Source organism: Falco biarmicus, chromosome 2 (assembly GCF_023638135.1).
Source record: "Falco biarmicus isolate bFalBia1 chromosome 2, bFalBia1.pri, whole genome shotgun sequence".
Lineage (NCBI taxonomy): Eukaryota > Metazoa > Chordata > Aves > Falconiformes > Falconidae > Falco > Falco biarmicus.
The window spans coordinates 121,635,085-121,652,495 of NC_079289.1; the positions used below are offsets into that span (position 1 = coordinate 121,635,085).

At 47.0% G+C, this 17,411-nt stretch overlaps 1 protein-coding gene across 1 annotated transcript; it reads right to left on the minus strand.

Annotated features, from left to right (window-relative positions):
• On the minus strand, positions 1–7,367 carry ADGRG7 (adhesion G protein-coupled receptor G7). Its single transcript, XM_056329107.1, is given in 6 exon segments — positions 1–173; positions 457–545; positions 1,059–1,207; positions 4,606–4,733; positions 5,506–5,637; positions 7,109–7,367. Coding segments are annotated over 6 exon segments (876 nt in total). The 3' UTR covers positions 1–54.
• Positions 7,368–17,411: the final 10,044 nt, after the last annotated feature.

The window sequence follows — 17,411 nt, forward strand, 5'->3', positions numbered from 1 at the left end:
TGGTACATACCGCCTTGTCCAGGTAAATCCAACAACACACACAGACTTACTTCGCTATGCCAAAAACAGAATTGTAGAGGAGCTTAATTTCAGTGGAGCAGACTGGATTGCAATGTTTGGCTGTGAAATGGTGCCACTCAAAGAAAATTACTCCATTGTTTTCATGAGGCTGCATTGAAATAATGAGTGGGATGAAAGCTACCATTATTTGTTAATATACGGCTACACGTTCCACTTCCGAGCTTCCTCTCTGATTTGGTTCTCCAGATTCTCTATCCTCATCATTTCTCCAAAGAAGAAGAATCCAGCCAAAATTGTTTATATTGGTATAAATCTACTGCATCAATGAAGTTGTATATTGGAGTTTAACATGAAAAATGTTCTGACTTGTCCATGAACCACTTTCATCCTGAAACAGAAGGGAAAATGCAGTTGACTACATCTAAAAATAAATTGTTGTAACATTGACAAGATTATTGTGCTTGAATTCTGTTTCGTTGGCATCCAAGAGTTAACTCACTGCAGCCATCACTGCCACAGATGCCCAAGACAAGCAGGAAAAAGCACAATATTCAAATGCAATTGAAATAAAATGCCCTGTGTGCTACATAGTGGATGGGCAAAGTAAGAAACACTTAATAGGCATCACTTGAAAGTGCACACAGCAGAGCAAATGAAGTACAGGCTGCCATCCGAGCTAACACAAGCTTTGTGCTAATGAGCTCATAAATACCACACTTATTAATTTAGGCAGTAAGGATTAAATTATTAACTTAAACATCAAATGATGCTCGTATTAGAATTTCAGATATGTGCAAGTCTAAACAACTGATAAGAAACAAATCTACACTCGGGTCTGAGAACTGACCCAGCAGTGATTCTACAAGCATGCACTCAAGGCTGCTTAAATAACTGCTAAAAGGCAAAATGAATGCATCTGGTTGTGGTGGTGTGTCCAGTTCAGAGGAAGGAGGGTGCTCCTTCTGCTGATAGAGGCAGGCAGAACTGATATCCCAAATACTAAGCCACAAAATTCTTCAGTTTTAGTGAGTCCCACCTGAGAGTCTCCTGAAACATTTGGCTTGTTTGGAATCTGCCCCGCGCCGCTGGCAGCAGCCGAGATGTTCTGTGTGGGCAGCTGCTCTGGCGTGGGGATGAGGGTTTGTGTGCTGCTTGCAATTAGCCGAGAAGTTGCTGAAATCTGCAGCTTCACGGTTGGGAAAGTGCCATTAGACAGAAAGAAAATGAGACAAGGAAAAAGAGACATCACTTTTATAACATTCTCACATAAAATCAAAATGTACAAATAATTGGTGGTCTCAATTGTTTCTGTTCATGTCAAATGCACAGTATTTGGATCTTCTCCCAGGGAATGATGTCATGGGCTCCCAGAGCAGCTTGGGTTGCAAGGGAGCCCTGGAGGTCCCCTAGCCCAGCAAGGCTGGCTGAGACCAGGCTGCTCGAGTCTCACCCGGGGTATTCACAGCCTCTCTCAGAAATCTGCTTGTATTTCACCAGTGTCAGGCGGAAACACTTTCTCATGGCTAATTGGCATTTCCCATGTTGCTGTTTGTTGCCGCTCCCCCTAAAGCTGCACACCTTGAAGAGCCTGGCCCCATCGTTCTCCACACCTGCCATGAGGGAGCTGCAGACAGCAGCAGGACCTCCCTTTTGGCTTGAGGTCATTGGGCTTCTGAGTTAATAAACTTCTGTGCACCTTCCCCTGTAGCTTAAATAACCAGAACGGGATTTTTTGAAAAGCCGTCAAAGGAACTCGAGAAGTATCATCTGCAATAATCATGCTTCTCAACACAGTGCTCAGCACCTGCGCCGAGAACATTATCCGCACTTCAGTACGTTATAGCATGAGCTTGGAATAAATGTAGAAAAACAGAAGGAATGTTCTGGTGCTGGAGATACCAATAGGAATTGCAAGAAGCACTGGTTGGGTCCAGTTTGAGTCAGTTAGTGCTTGATGGGTAGAACATAAACATCTATAGTATCCTAAAAGACTAAACACAAAAAAAGCTATGCACTAGCTATATGTTATATCAGGGGTCCTCAAACTACGGCCCATGGGCCGGATACGGCCCCCCAGGATCCCAAATCCACCCCCCCGGTATTTACAGACCCCCCCTGCCCCGCCCCCGCCGGGGGTTGAGGGGGGGAAACCAAGCAGCCGCAGATGACGTCCTGCCACTTCATCCGCGTGCCGGCCCCCTGGTTAAAAAGTTTGAGGACCCTTGTGTTACATGAAGGTATAGCTAGGTAACAATAGGACGTAAAGAGGTGGAAAATCTGCTAAATATCAGGAGAATTTCCTTTGTAGGCTATGAAGACCAACCAGACAGTATCAAATCATCCCTTTTCTGATCCAGTCAATGAATAGCTTAAATGGATGGCTTCAATTACGAAATTGTTCTCAAATTGTTTATGCTGGGAAGCTATCAAATCAAGGCTAATTCAACCATGCAGCTTTGAAGTGTTTATAAAGCTCAGAATGGTAGGAAAGAAAGGTGAACGTGTTGCGCGGGGATGAAGGAAATTTGCATTTATAATTACTGGGGATGATACTATTTGACTTAAGAACATCTGCATGTGTGCCACGAATGGACAGCACATGGTGAACACCGAGTTCCACTGTTCTGGCTTCCGACTCTCATCATGACCTTGGCTTCAAAGGGAGGGTTAGGATTCAGAAGGAATACAGTCCTTCCAAGCCCCGGCTGGGGTCACTAGCAGGGCACCGCCGCCTGTGTCCCCGCACCCCCAGCCTGGTCACTAGCAGGGCACCCCACCCATGTCCCCGAGCCCGGTCACTGGCAGGGCACCCCCACCTGCGTCCCCCAGCCTGGTCACTGGCAGGGTACCCCTGCCCGTGTCCCCCAGCCCCGTCAGTGGCAGCGTGTCCCCCAGCCCGGGCACTGCCAGGGCACCCCCGTGTCCCCCAGCCCAGTCACTGTCGGGACACCCCCGTGTCCCCCAGCCCGGGCACTCGCTGGGTGGCGCCGTGGCCGCGCGGCGGGAGACGAGACCCCGCTGAGACGGCGGCAGCGTGAGCCTGTGTCGCCACCTGGCGGTGTGTCCTGGTAGCATGAGAATAGCTGCTGCTGACGGTATCCATCAGTATTGTATCGGTAAAGACTGCACTTCAGGGGGGATGGGACATCTGAGCCCTTTGGCGAAGGCTGCGTGTGGGAGGCACAACGCTGAGCTCGAGGGTTTCCCAGCGGGTGATCCAGGCCGGTGAAGGTGCCATCCTGGGGCAGAAATGCACGGTGAAAGGCTCCTCTCATATTTGAAGGGACTGGAGCTGCTGCTTTTTTTTTTTTTTGCTTTTTTTTCCATTGGGACTAGTGATAAAGAAACGAAGCACAGAAGCAGAAGAGAAGCTGTCACTGCCTACAATGTGCTTAGTCCCATTCAGCTCTCTATGCTTTGTAGATGTGGCAGAGCTAAGCCTTAAAGCAAGGCTTAGGTGTTTGTGGATTTTATGGAGAAAAGTTTGTCACTCATACAAGAGTGTTGGAATTTGCATTCTTGAGGGACAGAAGTGTTCTGTCCATGGCCAGCTGATCACAGGAGTGAATTGAAAGGCTTCACTCTTACTCTTTCCTGACTTCCTAATGTGTCAGTGCCAGCATCACTTCACGTCACCTGCTTCACATCAGCATAACAGCATGTTCCCTCACACCAGGCTGCTCCGCAGCCCTTCCATGTTCTTGCTTGTAGAAGAATGGCTGCAGAAGCGTGGCCACGGAACCCCTGAGGGTTTGCACAATCCAGGCCTGGAATTAGAATAGGCCTGAAATTAGAAGTGTACTGGAATTAGAATTGTGCTGAAGTTGTTGTGCTGAAGTTAACAAGAAAGTGGCCTTGATCTATTCTTGAATCCTGAGACCAAGTAACTTTGTTGTACTAACAGGCCGTGGCTGTAACAAGCTGCAGCTGTTAGGGAAGACAGGTGCAAGGCCAAGGGAGATAGGGAGCGGAATGGGAATAAAGGGAGTAGCAAACCGCAAGGCTAAAACATAGCTAACGCAAATAGCTGCATGGACAGAATGCTTGTTCTAATCATGATAATTAGTGGTGTGAGAGCAGCGCGTGCTTAGGGGCTAATAACCAATAATATATTTGCTTTGGGAACATGCTTGTGTATTGAGGCTATATAAGAAGCTATATATAGAAGCTAATAAAGATGAGCAAGATGCATAACTCATATTGAGTAATTTCTTGACTCCGGTGGACCACTCTCCCAACACTCGCTGATTTGGGATCTGGGGCTGGAATCACCTCCATTCAGAGGTGTTTGCTGGGAACTGGGAACCTGACTGAGGAAACTGCAGGCCACTGAAGTATGAAATAGGATGCTGTTTCAGGCAAACCCAAGCAAAATAAAATAATCACCACCAGAAATTCAGACCATTGGCAAAGCAGACATGTGCCAAGAATGCCACTGAAAAAAGACTTTGGCTCTTCAGTTTTCTTTCTACTAAGAAATGTAGCACAAATATATTTCCTGCCTCAATTTCCTATCACTTTTTTTTTTTTTCCTTAGGATGATGCAGAATCTCAGACACTGTTTAAATAGTAATTTAAGATTACCTGTGAGGCTAGGGAGTCCAGATTTTTATTACAATTCAGAATTGGGGGGGGGGGGGGAGGGGGCAGGGGCTCTAGAGTAGGAGTTCTTCCTTCTCTGGAACACATCTGGATTGCTATTGAAGTGTTAGCTGTAAGTTTGTAAAAGCAGAAATACACGCATTTAGTACAGAAGCACTCGCTCACATACACATGCCCTCATTGGGAATTAAAACTGTACTGTGGGTGTGACACTCTATCAGGTGTTATTTTCCGTTTGCATGTAACGTATTTGTCTTTCGGTGTTACAAGTGCTCATCAATTATTTAACTAGTTATTGTTCTTTTTAGAACATGTTTTATACTTGTATACACAATCTTAGAGTGGCTGACATTATTCATGTCAAATTCAGATAGCTTTATTTACGCTAGAGCTGCAGAAACACCTCTCTTAAACGGGAGGCACAGGCATCAGCACTGAGCTATCTGAAAGACTTTTTATCATGCCCTGAAAAACAGTTTATATGTCTTGAAAGAAATGCGAAGGGCTCATGGAGCAGCCCTGCAGCACTTACTCCTTTGCAAGGTCTCTGAAAGCTGAGACAGTTCATGGAACCCTAGCTGATGGAAAGCATCCTGAATCCTAATGCTAAATAGTAGTATATAAATAGATTTTCTGTCAAAACGCTGCTCAGGAGCAGATACTGACTCTGAGCCCCATCCCAGACAGGCACAGATAGAACTCAGTGTGCGTTCCTTAAATTCTCTGCATTTGAGGTGGAAAGCTGTGCGGGAAGATCTGCACTCCTGAGCTGTGCTGTTCTGCCTTCAGACACTGACCTCGCATCCGCTCTGGTAACCTGACGACTTTCACAAACCTTACATTTCCTCTGGGGAAGTAGAAATGGAAGGAAAACCCACATGCCATTCACAGTATCAGGTTTGCATTTTTCTTTGGAGTTACTGTATTTACCAACAATAATCTGTTCAAAAGTAAGGGGTTTTATAACGCTTTCAGAAGTGTTCACTGCGCAAGTACTGGCTTCACGGAAATAAACTGCACAGAAGGAAAAAACCTCCATATATCAGATCAAATATTTCTAGTACAAGGACCAATTTTCAAAATTAAAATAGTACTGAGAGAACAGAAGCTCATTGAATCTTTTGCCCTATAATGAAATAAAAGCAGTTGGGTAAATCTTGTCTAAACCCAAGCTGCTGAGCTGCTACAAGCGATACTTATGAAGTCACTGAAACCCTAAAAGCCCGTATTTTTTCCCATCTATCTTATTTTCACTGCCCCGTTCCTAGAAATTTTGTAAAAGGTTATAAAGCTTCACTTCCAGAGTCTTGTTACCCAGACAGAAATCAGGTTTGGTAACCTAATGCCCCAGAATACAGCAGGGGGGGAAATACACATTTGCTCCAAATGGGGTTTGGACAATTGGTGGGGGATGGTCCTTTGCTGACTCTGAACCATGATGGGTTGGATGTGGCTTCTGGTGCAGGAAGCAGCTGCCCTGCTGCCTGCTGGAATGGGACAGGGTGGCCATCCCAGCCCCTGCCATGTCTGAGCTCCTGGTACTGCCTGTGTCTGAAGGCAGGGTGATGAGCACGGTGGACCCATGGCCTGACACAGTATGGCAGCCTGTTGCATTCTCATGTCACGCCATACCACTATAACTTAATACAAATTTACGTTGCAGTGCTGCAAACACTTGGAAAAAATACTACAGCACACAGGCAGAAAGTTTGTGCTTGGTATTAGGATTTGCAACATCCTGGTTTTGCTAATGTGGACTACATTTCAGCTGACTGTGTCCCATTAGCGGGACTAAGAAGCATGCTTATGGTCGGGGTTCTGGGGGGGGCTCAGGAGACCTGGAGCGTTCCCCGTGTTCTGGCACAGGCTTCCTTGCCAAGTCACTTAACTTTCTGTGGGTCTTGTTTTCTGTAGGGTTCAGTTTGCCATGACATGATGATACTTTCTTTCTGCAGAAATAGTTATGAACAAATAAGGATGCATGGCTCTGCAAAGGTTAGGTCTGCCTTACAGCACCCCATACCTGAACCTCACTTGCCAGGAGGTGACCAGTAGGGCACGATGTCTCCAAAGTGTGAGGTGGCAGGAATGTCTGGAGGGCATCAAGGCCAAGCAGAGGCTCCACATCCTCACTGGGAAATGTGCTGCAGTGACACACTGCCTTTCTAAGAAAAACATGTCTCTCTGTGCTCAGTCTCAGCCTCCCAAACTGCACTTTATGACTGCTGCCGCCTGCCGCTACCCAGAAGAGTTCACATTCAATGGTCTTTGCAACTCCCACTCCGCTGAGGCTGCTATGGGCTCTGCCCTCAGCTTCCTCTGCACAGCACCGAACAAGCCCAGCTCCCTCCGATGCGCCCTGCGGATCTTCTGCCCTCAGCCCCACACCGTCCTCACTGCATCCTGCTGGACCCTCCCCAAGGCTTTTTAGCTTCAGGCACAGGGGGCAAAGCTGAGCACAGACTCCCTGGTGGTGCCTCCTCACCAGTGCCAGGAAGGGGAGGGTACCAGCGTCCATCGACCTGTCTCGCTCCACAGAGCACAGCTGCCTTGTTTGCAATGAACACATGCTGCTGGCTCATGTCCAGCTTGGCACCCACCACCACTCCCAGGTGCTTCCCAGCAGGGCTGCTCCTCAGCCAGCAAGTTCCTGGTCTGCACCATGGAGATGGGCACTTGTCCTTGTTGGACACTGTGAGGTTTCTATTGGCACGATCCTCAGGTTTCTCATGGTTCTTCTGCATTGAAACTCTGCCATTTTAACTGTGTCAACAATACCTCTGCCCACCCCACATTTAGCATCACCTGCAGATCTGCTGAGAGGGCACGCTGTGTCATCATTCAGGTCTTTGCTGAAGATCTTACATGATATTGGCCCTGGTATTGACCAGCAGGTTGCTCTACTTTTACAATGTTCCAAACAAGTCACTGACTGCCACCCTTTGAGTTTGGCTGTTAATTTTTAACCCAGCTAATGGTTCATTCACCCAACTTGTACATCTTCACCGGCCAAAGAAGAATGCCAAGGGAGATGGTGTCAAAGGTGTCTCTAAAATCAAGGTACGTTACACCTGCTGCCCTCCAGCTGTCTGCCAGGCCAGTTGCTTCATACCGAAGGCAGCCAGGCTGGCCAGGCAAGATCTGCCCTTGGTAAATCCATGCTGTTCCCAAGCCTCTTCTCATCTTTCACATGCATGGAAACAGACTGCAAGAGTACATGCTCCACAATATTTCTGGGGCCTGAAGCAAGCCTGACTGGCCTATGTCCCCCCAGGCCCCTTCCTTGCCTTTCTGAAAGGTGGGCATAATGTTGGCCTTTTTTCCGTTCTCTGTGGCCTCCCATGATCACCGGAGGTGACAGAAAGCAGCCCCACCATGACACTGGCCAGGTCACTGAGCAGTCTTGAATGAATCCTGTCTAGACTCATGGGTTTGACTACTTTTGTGGTGACCCTGCCTTCCTTCTTATGGATGAGACCCAGGAATAAGTTGCTACATTCATGCATGAATACATATGCATTCATACATGAGTATCTATTCAAGCTTTATTTTTTAATCTTTTTAGTTATTCAAGCCTTGATCTTAAAGTGTTTTGGGATGGTGTATATGCATATCCATACTACTTGGATGCGAACTGTCAAAAGAAATAAAATTGTTTGGTACCTTTTCCCCTGCTGATGCAAATCTCAAATCTATTGCAAATATTCTGACCTCAGTAGAATTGCTCCAGAGTTAAAGAAACAAACAAAGCAGCCACAAACAAAGCAGCCACAAGTGGGAAGAAACCCAGGCCCTTTGTCATAGTCTGTGAAGGAAAGTAGCCATGACATCATATACAAAAGGAATTAAATATGAGCCAAGTGGAAATTTTCCATCAACATTGGAACAAAAATAATAGGTTTAGAGAAGTTGCCTACCCTATATACCCTGCTGTCACCTGCTGGCAGTAAAGTAGGTCACCTCCTCTGTACCCCAACAGCCCGCTGCGCTTCCCTTCAGCTCCCCCAACACCTCCAGCACTACGTTGCCACACTCCATGCCCCATCCCACCTCACTCCCCCCACTTCTGTGTCCTACATCCACCTTTAGATTCCCAGTACCTAAAATATACATATTTACTTTGCTAGCTGGTGGAGAGGAGAAATGCCACGGGTAGTTTAGAGCTGTGTATCTTAGTGGCTCAGCTGGGCTGGCTGGCCATGTGGCCCCAGCCTCCTCATCGCCACAGTGAGGCTCCCTGCCTTTTTCTCTAGTGAGGGACTTACAGGGTTGATCTTCTGTACCCAGCTAGTTAAATGTGCAAAACTCATAAGATCTCAAGAACTTTAAGACCTGTAACCACCTAGTGAATTTAGTTGGAACTGGTCAGCAAGTTGCCAGGAAGGTGGAACAACGGACAGGTGGGCAGTATAAACATTCCTCAGGAAAAGAGACTAAAATTCAGATTTTGTAAATGCAATAACATTTGTTATTTTTTCAAGTTAATGATGCCTGTCCAAACATTCTTACTTCATGTATTTTAGTAGCTTCAGTTAGTAAATTCTATTCTTTAAGGCAATTCTCAGTAAATCCCATACAAAATACCAGAGGAGTGAACATAGGGAATTACAGAGTCATCACAATGGTTTGTTTCCAGTGCTGAAATCCCAGCTGTGATTATTTTATTTAAGCCAACTTTTCCAAAACATTTGCCCAAACATTCCCATCCATCATGAACCCATCCAATCTGTCATTGTTTGTTGGATGTGCTACCCACCCTGCCATAAGGGAAATGGCACAGGAGACCTGCAGTTTCTATGTACCTGGTCTTCACCAACAAAATTTTCCTGGATAAGCTGCAGCTCTTTTGACATCCTTCTGACCAAACGTGTGAGCTCGTTTGACACAGGTGCACCTGACACATGTCGGCGTATCTATGTGCCACACTGGGCACAGTGTGGGCTGCTGGCCTGGAAGGCATGAGCTGGGCATCCTACCAGCTCTGGAGATGCGTGGTGGCCCAGCACCCTGCGAGCATCAGCTGGGAGCACCCGCCAGTGACGGCGGAGCAGGGCTGAGGGGGGGCTGACACCAGTCAGCCAGTGCTGTGCCAGGCACAGGGAATGTGACCCATCCACACCCAGTGCCAGTGGCAGCAGGAGCTGAGGACAGGCATTGCTTGCAGGCTGCTGAGGTGGGCAGTGTCCCCTAAATACCAGCAGATCCAGACACAGCAACACTGGCCACTGAGGTCTGAATCAGGTTTTCAAGTCACTGTGATCTTCATACAGAGGAATTCAAACCAAGGCCAAATTGGCAAGAAACAGGCCACAGACAGTTGAAACCTGTAATGTCTTCCCCAGACATATAACTCATTTGAAAGAGCAACAGAAGAGGGTGAGGGGTACGGCCTCACCTGGCAAGAAAAGCCACATCACTGCCAGCAGATCCAACCCTGCTGAGCAGGTCTGGGCAGGGGAGAAAGATCAGGGGCCTCCCAAACCAGGGGATGTCCCAGAAATGACACCGGCTGCCCATGCTGCCTGGCTTGTACTGCCCTGTCTCACAAAGACATCCCAGCCACTCCTCTGGGCGCACATGGGCTCCATCCTGACGGACACCGCCGCTGAGGCAGAAGCACAGAGGTACCATAGATTCCATCGTGCCTGTATAAATCAAGAACCAAGATATAGATATAGATATAGATATAGATTCATTAACACATATGTAAAAGCATGTGTCTATGTAATTTGATGAAGGAAAGAAAGAAACTTGATTTATTTGGAGCTTCAACTAAAAAATACCTGAGCCACAGGCTCACCCATACACTCAGTCACCAGTCCCTCCTTGCCCCTAGTGGGCAAGATGGCGTGGATGTGGGGTCAAAGCTTTCGGACATGAATTTGCATTCCCACAACACTGTGGGTAGACGCAGTTTTGTGCAGCTGCTGGGCAAGCGGGAAGCTCCAGAAGTCCAGAAGTTGAACCTGTGAAACCTGTGAAAGCCCAGATTACTTTGGCAGGACTTCACAAGAGCAAGAAGTCCCCAGACTGCAGGTGCTGAGGGATCCAGGACGGTAACAAGACAAGGGTACTCACGCATCCAAGAATCAGGCAGCGTGTTGGAAGAAGGGTTCACCGGGGTCAAGAAGACGCTCAATATGAGTTATGCATCTTGCTCAACTTTATTAGTTTCTAACACTACTTATATAGAACCGATACACATGCATATTCGTAAAGCAGAAATATAATTGGTTAGTAGTCTCTAAACGTGCGCGGTTCTCACACCCCTAATTATCATGACTAAAATAAGCATTCTATCCATGTAGCTAATTGTGTTGCTATGCTTCAGCCTTGTAGTTTGTTACTCCTTATTTTCCCATACCGCTCCCTATCTTTCTTGGCCCTGCACCTGCTTTCCCAGCAGCTGTAGCTTGTTACAGCCACGGCCTGTTGGCACAACATAATTACTTGGTCTCAGGATTCAAGAATAGCTCAAGGCTACCTTTCTTGTTAACTTCAGCACAGCAACTTCAGTACAGTTCTGATTACAGGCCTATTCTGATACCAGGCCTGGATTGTGCAGATCTTCAGAGATTCTAAGGCCATGCTTCTGCAGCCATTCTTCTACAGCAGAGGACTCTCGTTTAAGACAGACATTATAGGGTAAAGCAGATAAAACCCATGCCCCAATCTCAGCCATAGCCTCTACACACACTCCAGGATAAAAGCCCATTTTTATTCCGTCTTTTGGCAGAAATTGTCGGGTTTGTCCCAGGTAGGCTGCCACAGCTTCAGGGAACAAAAAAGCACAGTATAAGCAATAGCAGAGAAATTGCAGTCTTAGAAATTTCTGAATACATCATGGTATTTGCTGCATTTGGTGAGCTCTGAAAATGTTAAGTTTTCTTAAAAAGACTGGCAAATCTTGAGTGGCTAAGGGGTATTCTGCAGCAGAAAATTCAACAGGGAAGGAGCTGATGGACCTCAAGCTCTGAAAGATGAGCCTAAGACCTGGGGGATGTCCATGGCCAAGGCTTCCTCACGGTCAATTTCACCCAGTCCCCAGGTGAAGGATGGAGCTGGGATCCCTTCCCATAAGGTTCATGGTGGAAAGTGTGCACCTGAGCGCTGGGCACAGTGTGTACATTGAAATCATGCAGAAAACTGGAGATGAGGACTGCCGTTGGACCTGGCAAATGCCGGTGCCTGTGTTTTGCAGTGCTGACAAATAGAGTAAAGCCAGAAAATTAAATAGTAAACAGGGCTGTCAGGAACACATGTGCTGTTGTCTATTTCTGATGTTCTGACTGTAAACTAAAAAGATTGCCCAACTTCTTACTTTTTAATGGGATTCATATAACTGGAATATTATTGCAAACTATAGGAGATGTGCCACGTGGCAGGGGTAATTCTGGTTTTGGCACGCATCACTTGGCTTTTGCTCATGTTGTTGCTATTTAGCATTTGTGTTTCAGGCTGTCTCAGCCACATCACAGCCGGATGTCTATGATGATAGTGGAATAACATCTATCTGTCACTGGGTAACGTCTCCACTAGCCATCAGCTTTGCAAAACACGTTGTCTCTCAGTTGGAAATCTTACAGAAGGGAAAGGAAAACTACTCCAGCAACTGAGCTCTGGGTGGCCCAAGCTAAGCAGCTGCGGAGGAGGCTGTGTCTGGGGGAGGTGGGTGTCTGGGGGGCAGCTGTTGCCCCATTGCCCAGCAGCATTTGCTCGCCTGCCAGGCAGGTGTGTGGCACATGGGGCCAAGAGGCAGAGGAGTGCCCCCGGGGCTCACCCACTTTCTTTGAATTGGGAACCCACAAAATTCTGGGGAACCTGTGGCACAGCTCCGAGCCTCTGCCTTGCTTGGTGGACACGTGCTCGAAGCAGCCAGGCAGGCAGACGGTGCCAGCAGGATAATCTGGCACAGGGGACCGTGGAACTAGTGTGGATGCACAGAGCCTGGGCTGCCTGCTGGGGGTCAGGGGGCAGCTGGGGCACGCTCCGCAGTGGGGCTGGCGTGGGGTGTCTGCGGGCACTGCCTCTCAGCTGCAGGAGCGTTAGGAAAAGGGAAAGGTGAGAAGGAAGGCAGGGCTGGGAGTCCTTTGAAAGCAACACAACAGAAAAGCATGAAGCTGGCACAGCAGACACAGCTGCCGTGCTGCCCATGCAGCAGAGCATCAGCCTTACCTTTGCCTAGCCCAAAAGAGTCCCTCTGTAACAGGGACATGATGCTCGCAGGATCTGTTAATGCTGGTCGAAACTGTGGCTCTATTTAGTCCTTGCTGGTAACTTTTCTTAACCTACTGTTCAAGGTCTCATGTACCATTGTAAAGCAGGTTTTGGTTTTTTTTCTTTTTTCAGAGGGAAATCTGTCTTTCACAAATACGAATTCCTGAGCTGACTAATGCAGTCATGCCTACCCCCCACACAGTAAAACTCATCAGGCTGCAGTAATTGTGGCATTGACTTAAAATCATGGAGTTGTTCTGGTTTTATTTTAAGATTCAGAAAACATCTTCTTTTTATTTGTCTTTGACTTTTAAGTTTTGCAGACATTAATCACCTCAAGAGTCACATTGATTTTGACCATATATATTTTTAAACTAAAACTAGAAGGTTTTTGCATAATACTATGTCGTCATGAACCCTTGGGGTTTTTTTAATCAAACATCATGGGAACTGGTAATGCTAATACTCGTGGTTAAAGCTGAAATAAAGAAGAAACACTACCACTGTGCACAACAGGCAATGCTTCGGGTGGGCATGGAGGTGTTCTCCACCCCTGAGTAGCTGCAGTTTAAATCCAGTTCCTAGCAGCTCGTTTGCTCGTTTGCTAAATCCCAGGCATAAGCAGAGGTACCCCCAAGCTGCACTGAGAGTTAACTCCCATCTCATCTGGGTTTAGCTCCATCGAGTCAAACAAAGCGCTGGGCATACACATATTAGCAAAGGTAGATTATTACTGAAGTGTGTTAAATAATTACTGTTTACTTATGTGCCATTTCTTGGCCTTAGGTATGTTCCCTGCTTACAAACATCTGACAAATCTCTTGAAGAAAATCTAAACTGATGTGTCCTCATGTGACCTTTTCCCTAGGCTTCCTGGTCTCCAGTCATATCCAGTCACACCTGACTTCCTGCTGGACAAGCAGCCAGGAAGGTCTGATTCTTTCTATAAATTTTGAATATAGGTCCATGCACGATTTTGTATCATGTCAATATAGTGAGTATTTTGCTCAGAGGAAACACTGACCAGTTTTCTGCTCCAAGTTTGTGCACAGAAGTGTCTTACAAGGGTGCATTGACCTGATTTGCAGGTGTAGAATACGTAAACCAGTATCTCTTTACCAGTATGCAAAGCAATATTCTTTCAATAAATTTTTCTATAATGCAGGTTGTAACGAAAACGTGAACAGGTGCTGTACAGCATGTTTTGCTTATATGCATGCAAACTTACAAATGTATATAAAGCTGAATGTTTCCTTTTTAAAACATAATTTACTAGACTAGCTAGAGTTGTCTTTTGAAAAAGAAATCAGATTTCTACTGGAAGAGTAAGAAAATTTCAAGACATTTCTCAAAGCTTTGAAAGGAATCATGTACAGTGTAAACACGTTTTAAGGAAATACTCCAGACACTCTTTCTCATCCTATTCTGTTTTATAGCAGAACACAAAGTTTGGGGTGCTTCTTTAAACATCAGTGTAAGAAGAAAAATGTTTACACCTAAGAAGCGCACAGCATGGATGTATTAATGTTTATCAGCATTTGTGTTTAAATACTTAAGGAAAGGAAAAAGAACCCAAAGAGCTCAAATAGGGCTCAAATGGAGTAGAATTATATTTCTTACCTGCTCTAAACCTGAGAACAAGCTGCCAAATACACAGCACCCAAAGGGTCACGGTTACCACACAACAGGCAACTCCAACCAACACTCTGTCCCAGTGGAGTGAAGGCATGTTGTGGTGCAGACTGTCTGCTCTGCTATAAAATGGTATTACACATTCATAACTTTGTGATGAATAAATCATTAACTACTTGTCTACTGCTAGAACTTCAACATTTTCTGTTCCACTTGGAAAAAAAAAAGTTTTGGTGGAGTAGCACGCCATTACTTCTATCATTTTCCACCCAGTAAAACATTTCAGTTATCAAGGTGTTAAATGACAAGTCTTCTACTTGCTCTAGGGCAATGGCCCAGCTCAGACACCCAGATACATTTACCTGATAAGGGCTAGAGCCGGTGATTTGAGTGCTCTGCACAGCTCAGAGCCATGCCAGCAAACCTTTCTTCCCTCCAGGCAAGGCATCCCCATATATCTATATATGTGTATGTATATATAGCGTCCTGGGAACTGATTCCGATCCTCAAGCTAGACCTGCAGGTGGTTTGGGGGATGCTGGCTGGCATGGGCCAGAGCCATGCAAGATGAGGAGGAGGTCTGTCCTCTGCAGCAACATTCCCCTTGTGCTGAAAGGAGATAGAAATGCTGACTGTATTAGGGCTGGCCTACATCAGCACTCGGCACGCGTTTTCAGGAAAGTAAATGGCATTTCCATACCGCATGATTTGGACAGGCAGTGCAGAGCCTTGTTGCATCCCCTCTATGCGCCCCCACCAATAAATGTAGTCACTCAGCAGGTACTGGCACAGCTGGGAATAAAATCTGGGTTTCCCAGGACATCTGATTCATCCAGAAAGGAGTCAGGAAGAAAAAGAGAACAGGTAAAAGGCACAAGCAAAAAGTGAAGCGGAAAGAAAAGTTGCACCACCAGAACTGCCAAAACCAGCATCTTCTTCCGTGTGCTAGCATGTCTCCCACTGACAAATTAAAAGCTAAGAAATTAATATTACAGTCAAAGTGAAGAGACAAATAGAGCTATTTAAAGAACTAATAGGAATAAATACTGTCTTTTTTTATCACTAGTGATCAGTGGAGGAATCCCCTGCATGTCAGTAGGAACAGTACCTGGCTTTTACATGGTGTTCTTCATTAGTGGGGAAAGGAGGTTTGTTTGGCTTTTTTAATTATCAAAGCACTTCCATCTCAGTTGTAGAAACAGGGTTCAAAAACCTGATGTGATATGCCAAGGGTGTACAGAAATCCGGTCAAAAAAAGGGCTCTTGGGATGTGGCCCAATGGTCTAGCCACTAGACGCCTCTGATACTGCTAGATACTGCTCTTTCTTTAATGCCTTATAGATCATTAAGATGCTTTTTCTTCTTGTCAAGGAAAAAGATGTGTAGGATAAGGTATATGTTTAATCTCATTGGTGGCAATCTGCAAAATATTCATAAAAATAGTCAAAAAATTGATATGGAAAATATCAAACACCTGATTTTCAGTGATCAAGACACTATTGAGGAAAGCGCCTAAGGACACAGGAAAGACTGAGGAAATGCTGAAATAATTAAGATTACGTTTACAAGTGGGAATTCCAAAATTGTTAATATGCTTCTTCAGACAGCCAGAGGTCTTACCAGCCTGCTCACGGGGGTTTCCATCCCAGCCAGGCTGTGCCACCCAGCAGGGCTGGCGCTGGGACAGAAGGGGTTTTTGCTGTCCCCTGGGCACAGCTCTGTCTGGCCAGAGGTCAGCCTGCCCGCCGGCGTGTCTCTTGTACTAGCTCCTTCCTCTCTAGGTTACCGTCACTAGCACAGAAAGCAGAGAAGGGAAGAGATGCTCAGCGCCGGGAGCAGTGCTGGGACATGATGGGGGCGCAGGGGGCTGTGGCACGTAGCCCGTAGCCCGTGGCTAGGAGGGGGTCCGAGGGTGAGAGGAAACAGCCGTCTCCCTGGCACAGAGGGGATGTCCGAGTCCCCTAACTCAGTACAATGCCAAACTGCAACACCGCCCCCCCCCCCCCAAATGGGCGCTGCAGGGGCGCTGGTAGGCTTTCTGCACCTGGGGAGCAGAAATGGGGCTGTGTGGGCCGAGCGGCAGAGGTGCCCCCTCGCCTGGCCAGAGCAGCCGTGTGGGGGCCGGGTGGCACAGCTGCAGGGCTGTCCCCATCGCCCCACCGCCGGCCGCCCCGCGGGCGAGGAAGCAGTGGCAGGGTTGCCCACTAGCCCTGGCGGCTGCGTGGCCGGCTGTCCCACTGCTGTGGGGCTGTGAGCCAGCTCAGCGCTCGGCTGGAGCCAGACATCTCCTGGTGCTGCTCACAGGGAATGCCTGGCACCCTTGCCGTAAGCAGTGAAACGTTTGCTCTTCTGGGCTGGAAGGGCCAAGCGTTCAAAGCTGGGTCCGAGGCACAGGGAAGGTGCCCGTCCCTGCGCGGGGCTTGCCCAGAGCACAGCAGAGCCCGGCGCGCGTTGGGCAGCCCGCACCTTGCAGGTGGGGCGACTGAGTTGCAGGATAGTTTAGCAACTTTAAGCTAAGCTATATCCAATATAGCACCAAGTCGGAGGTTTACAGCATATTAAAAGCATACCCAGATTCTGAATCGCAGATCTGGGACCTTTGCTAGTGGAAACGCTGCTAGATGACAGCAGGGGCTTCACATACTTGCAGAGGTTTTTAAAAAACAAAGTAGGAGTGCAATAAGAATTCGTTCTTGTGGTTGCTGACGTTGCCCTTTCTGTTCAATGGAAACATCCTTGCTTCATTCCTTTACATAGCTAACAACATCATGGACATCTTTGAGCAGCATGTTGTTTAGATACAGAAAACACCCCGAGTCCAAAACCTTGGGTTGCAAGCCCAGCTTTGCACATGGAAGACGGTTTGTCAGCTAGGAAATGGAAGTAGGATTGTGAGCAAAAAAGATTGTGAACTTCTAACTTCACATGAATACTTCATA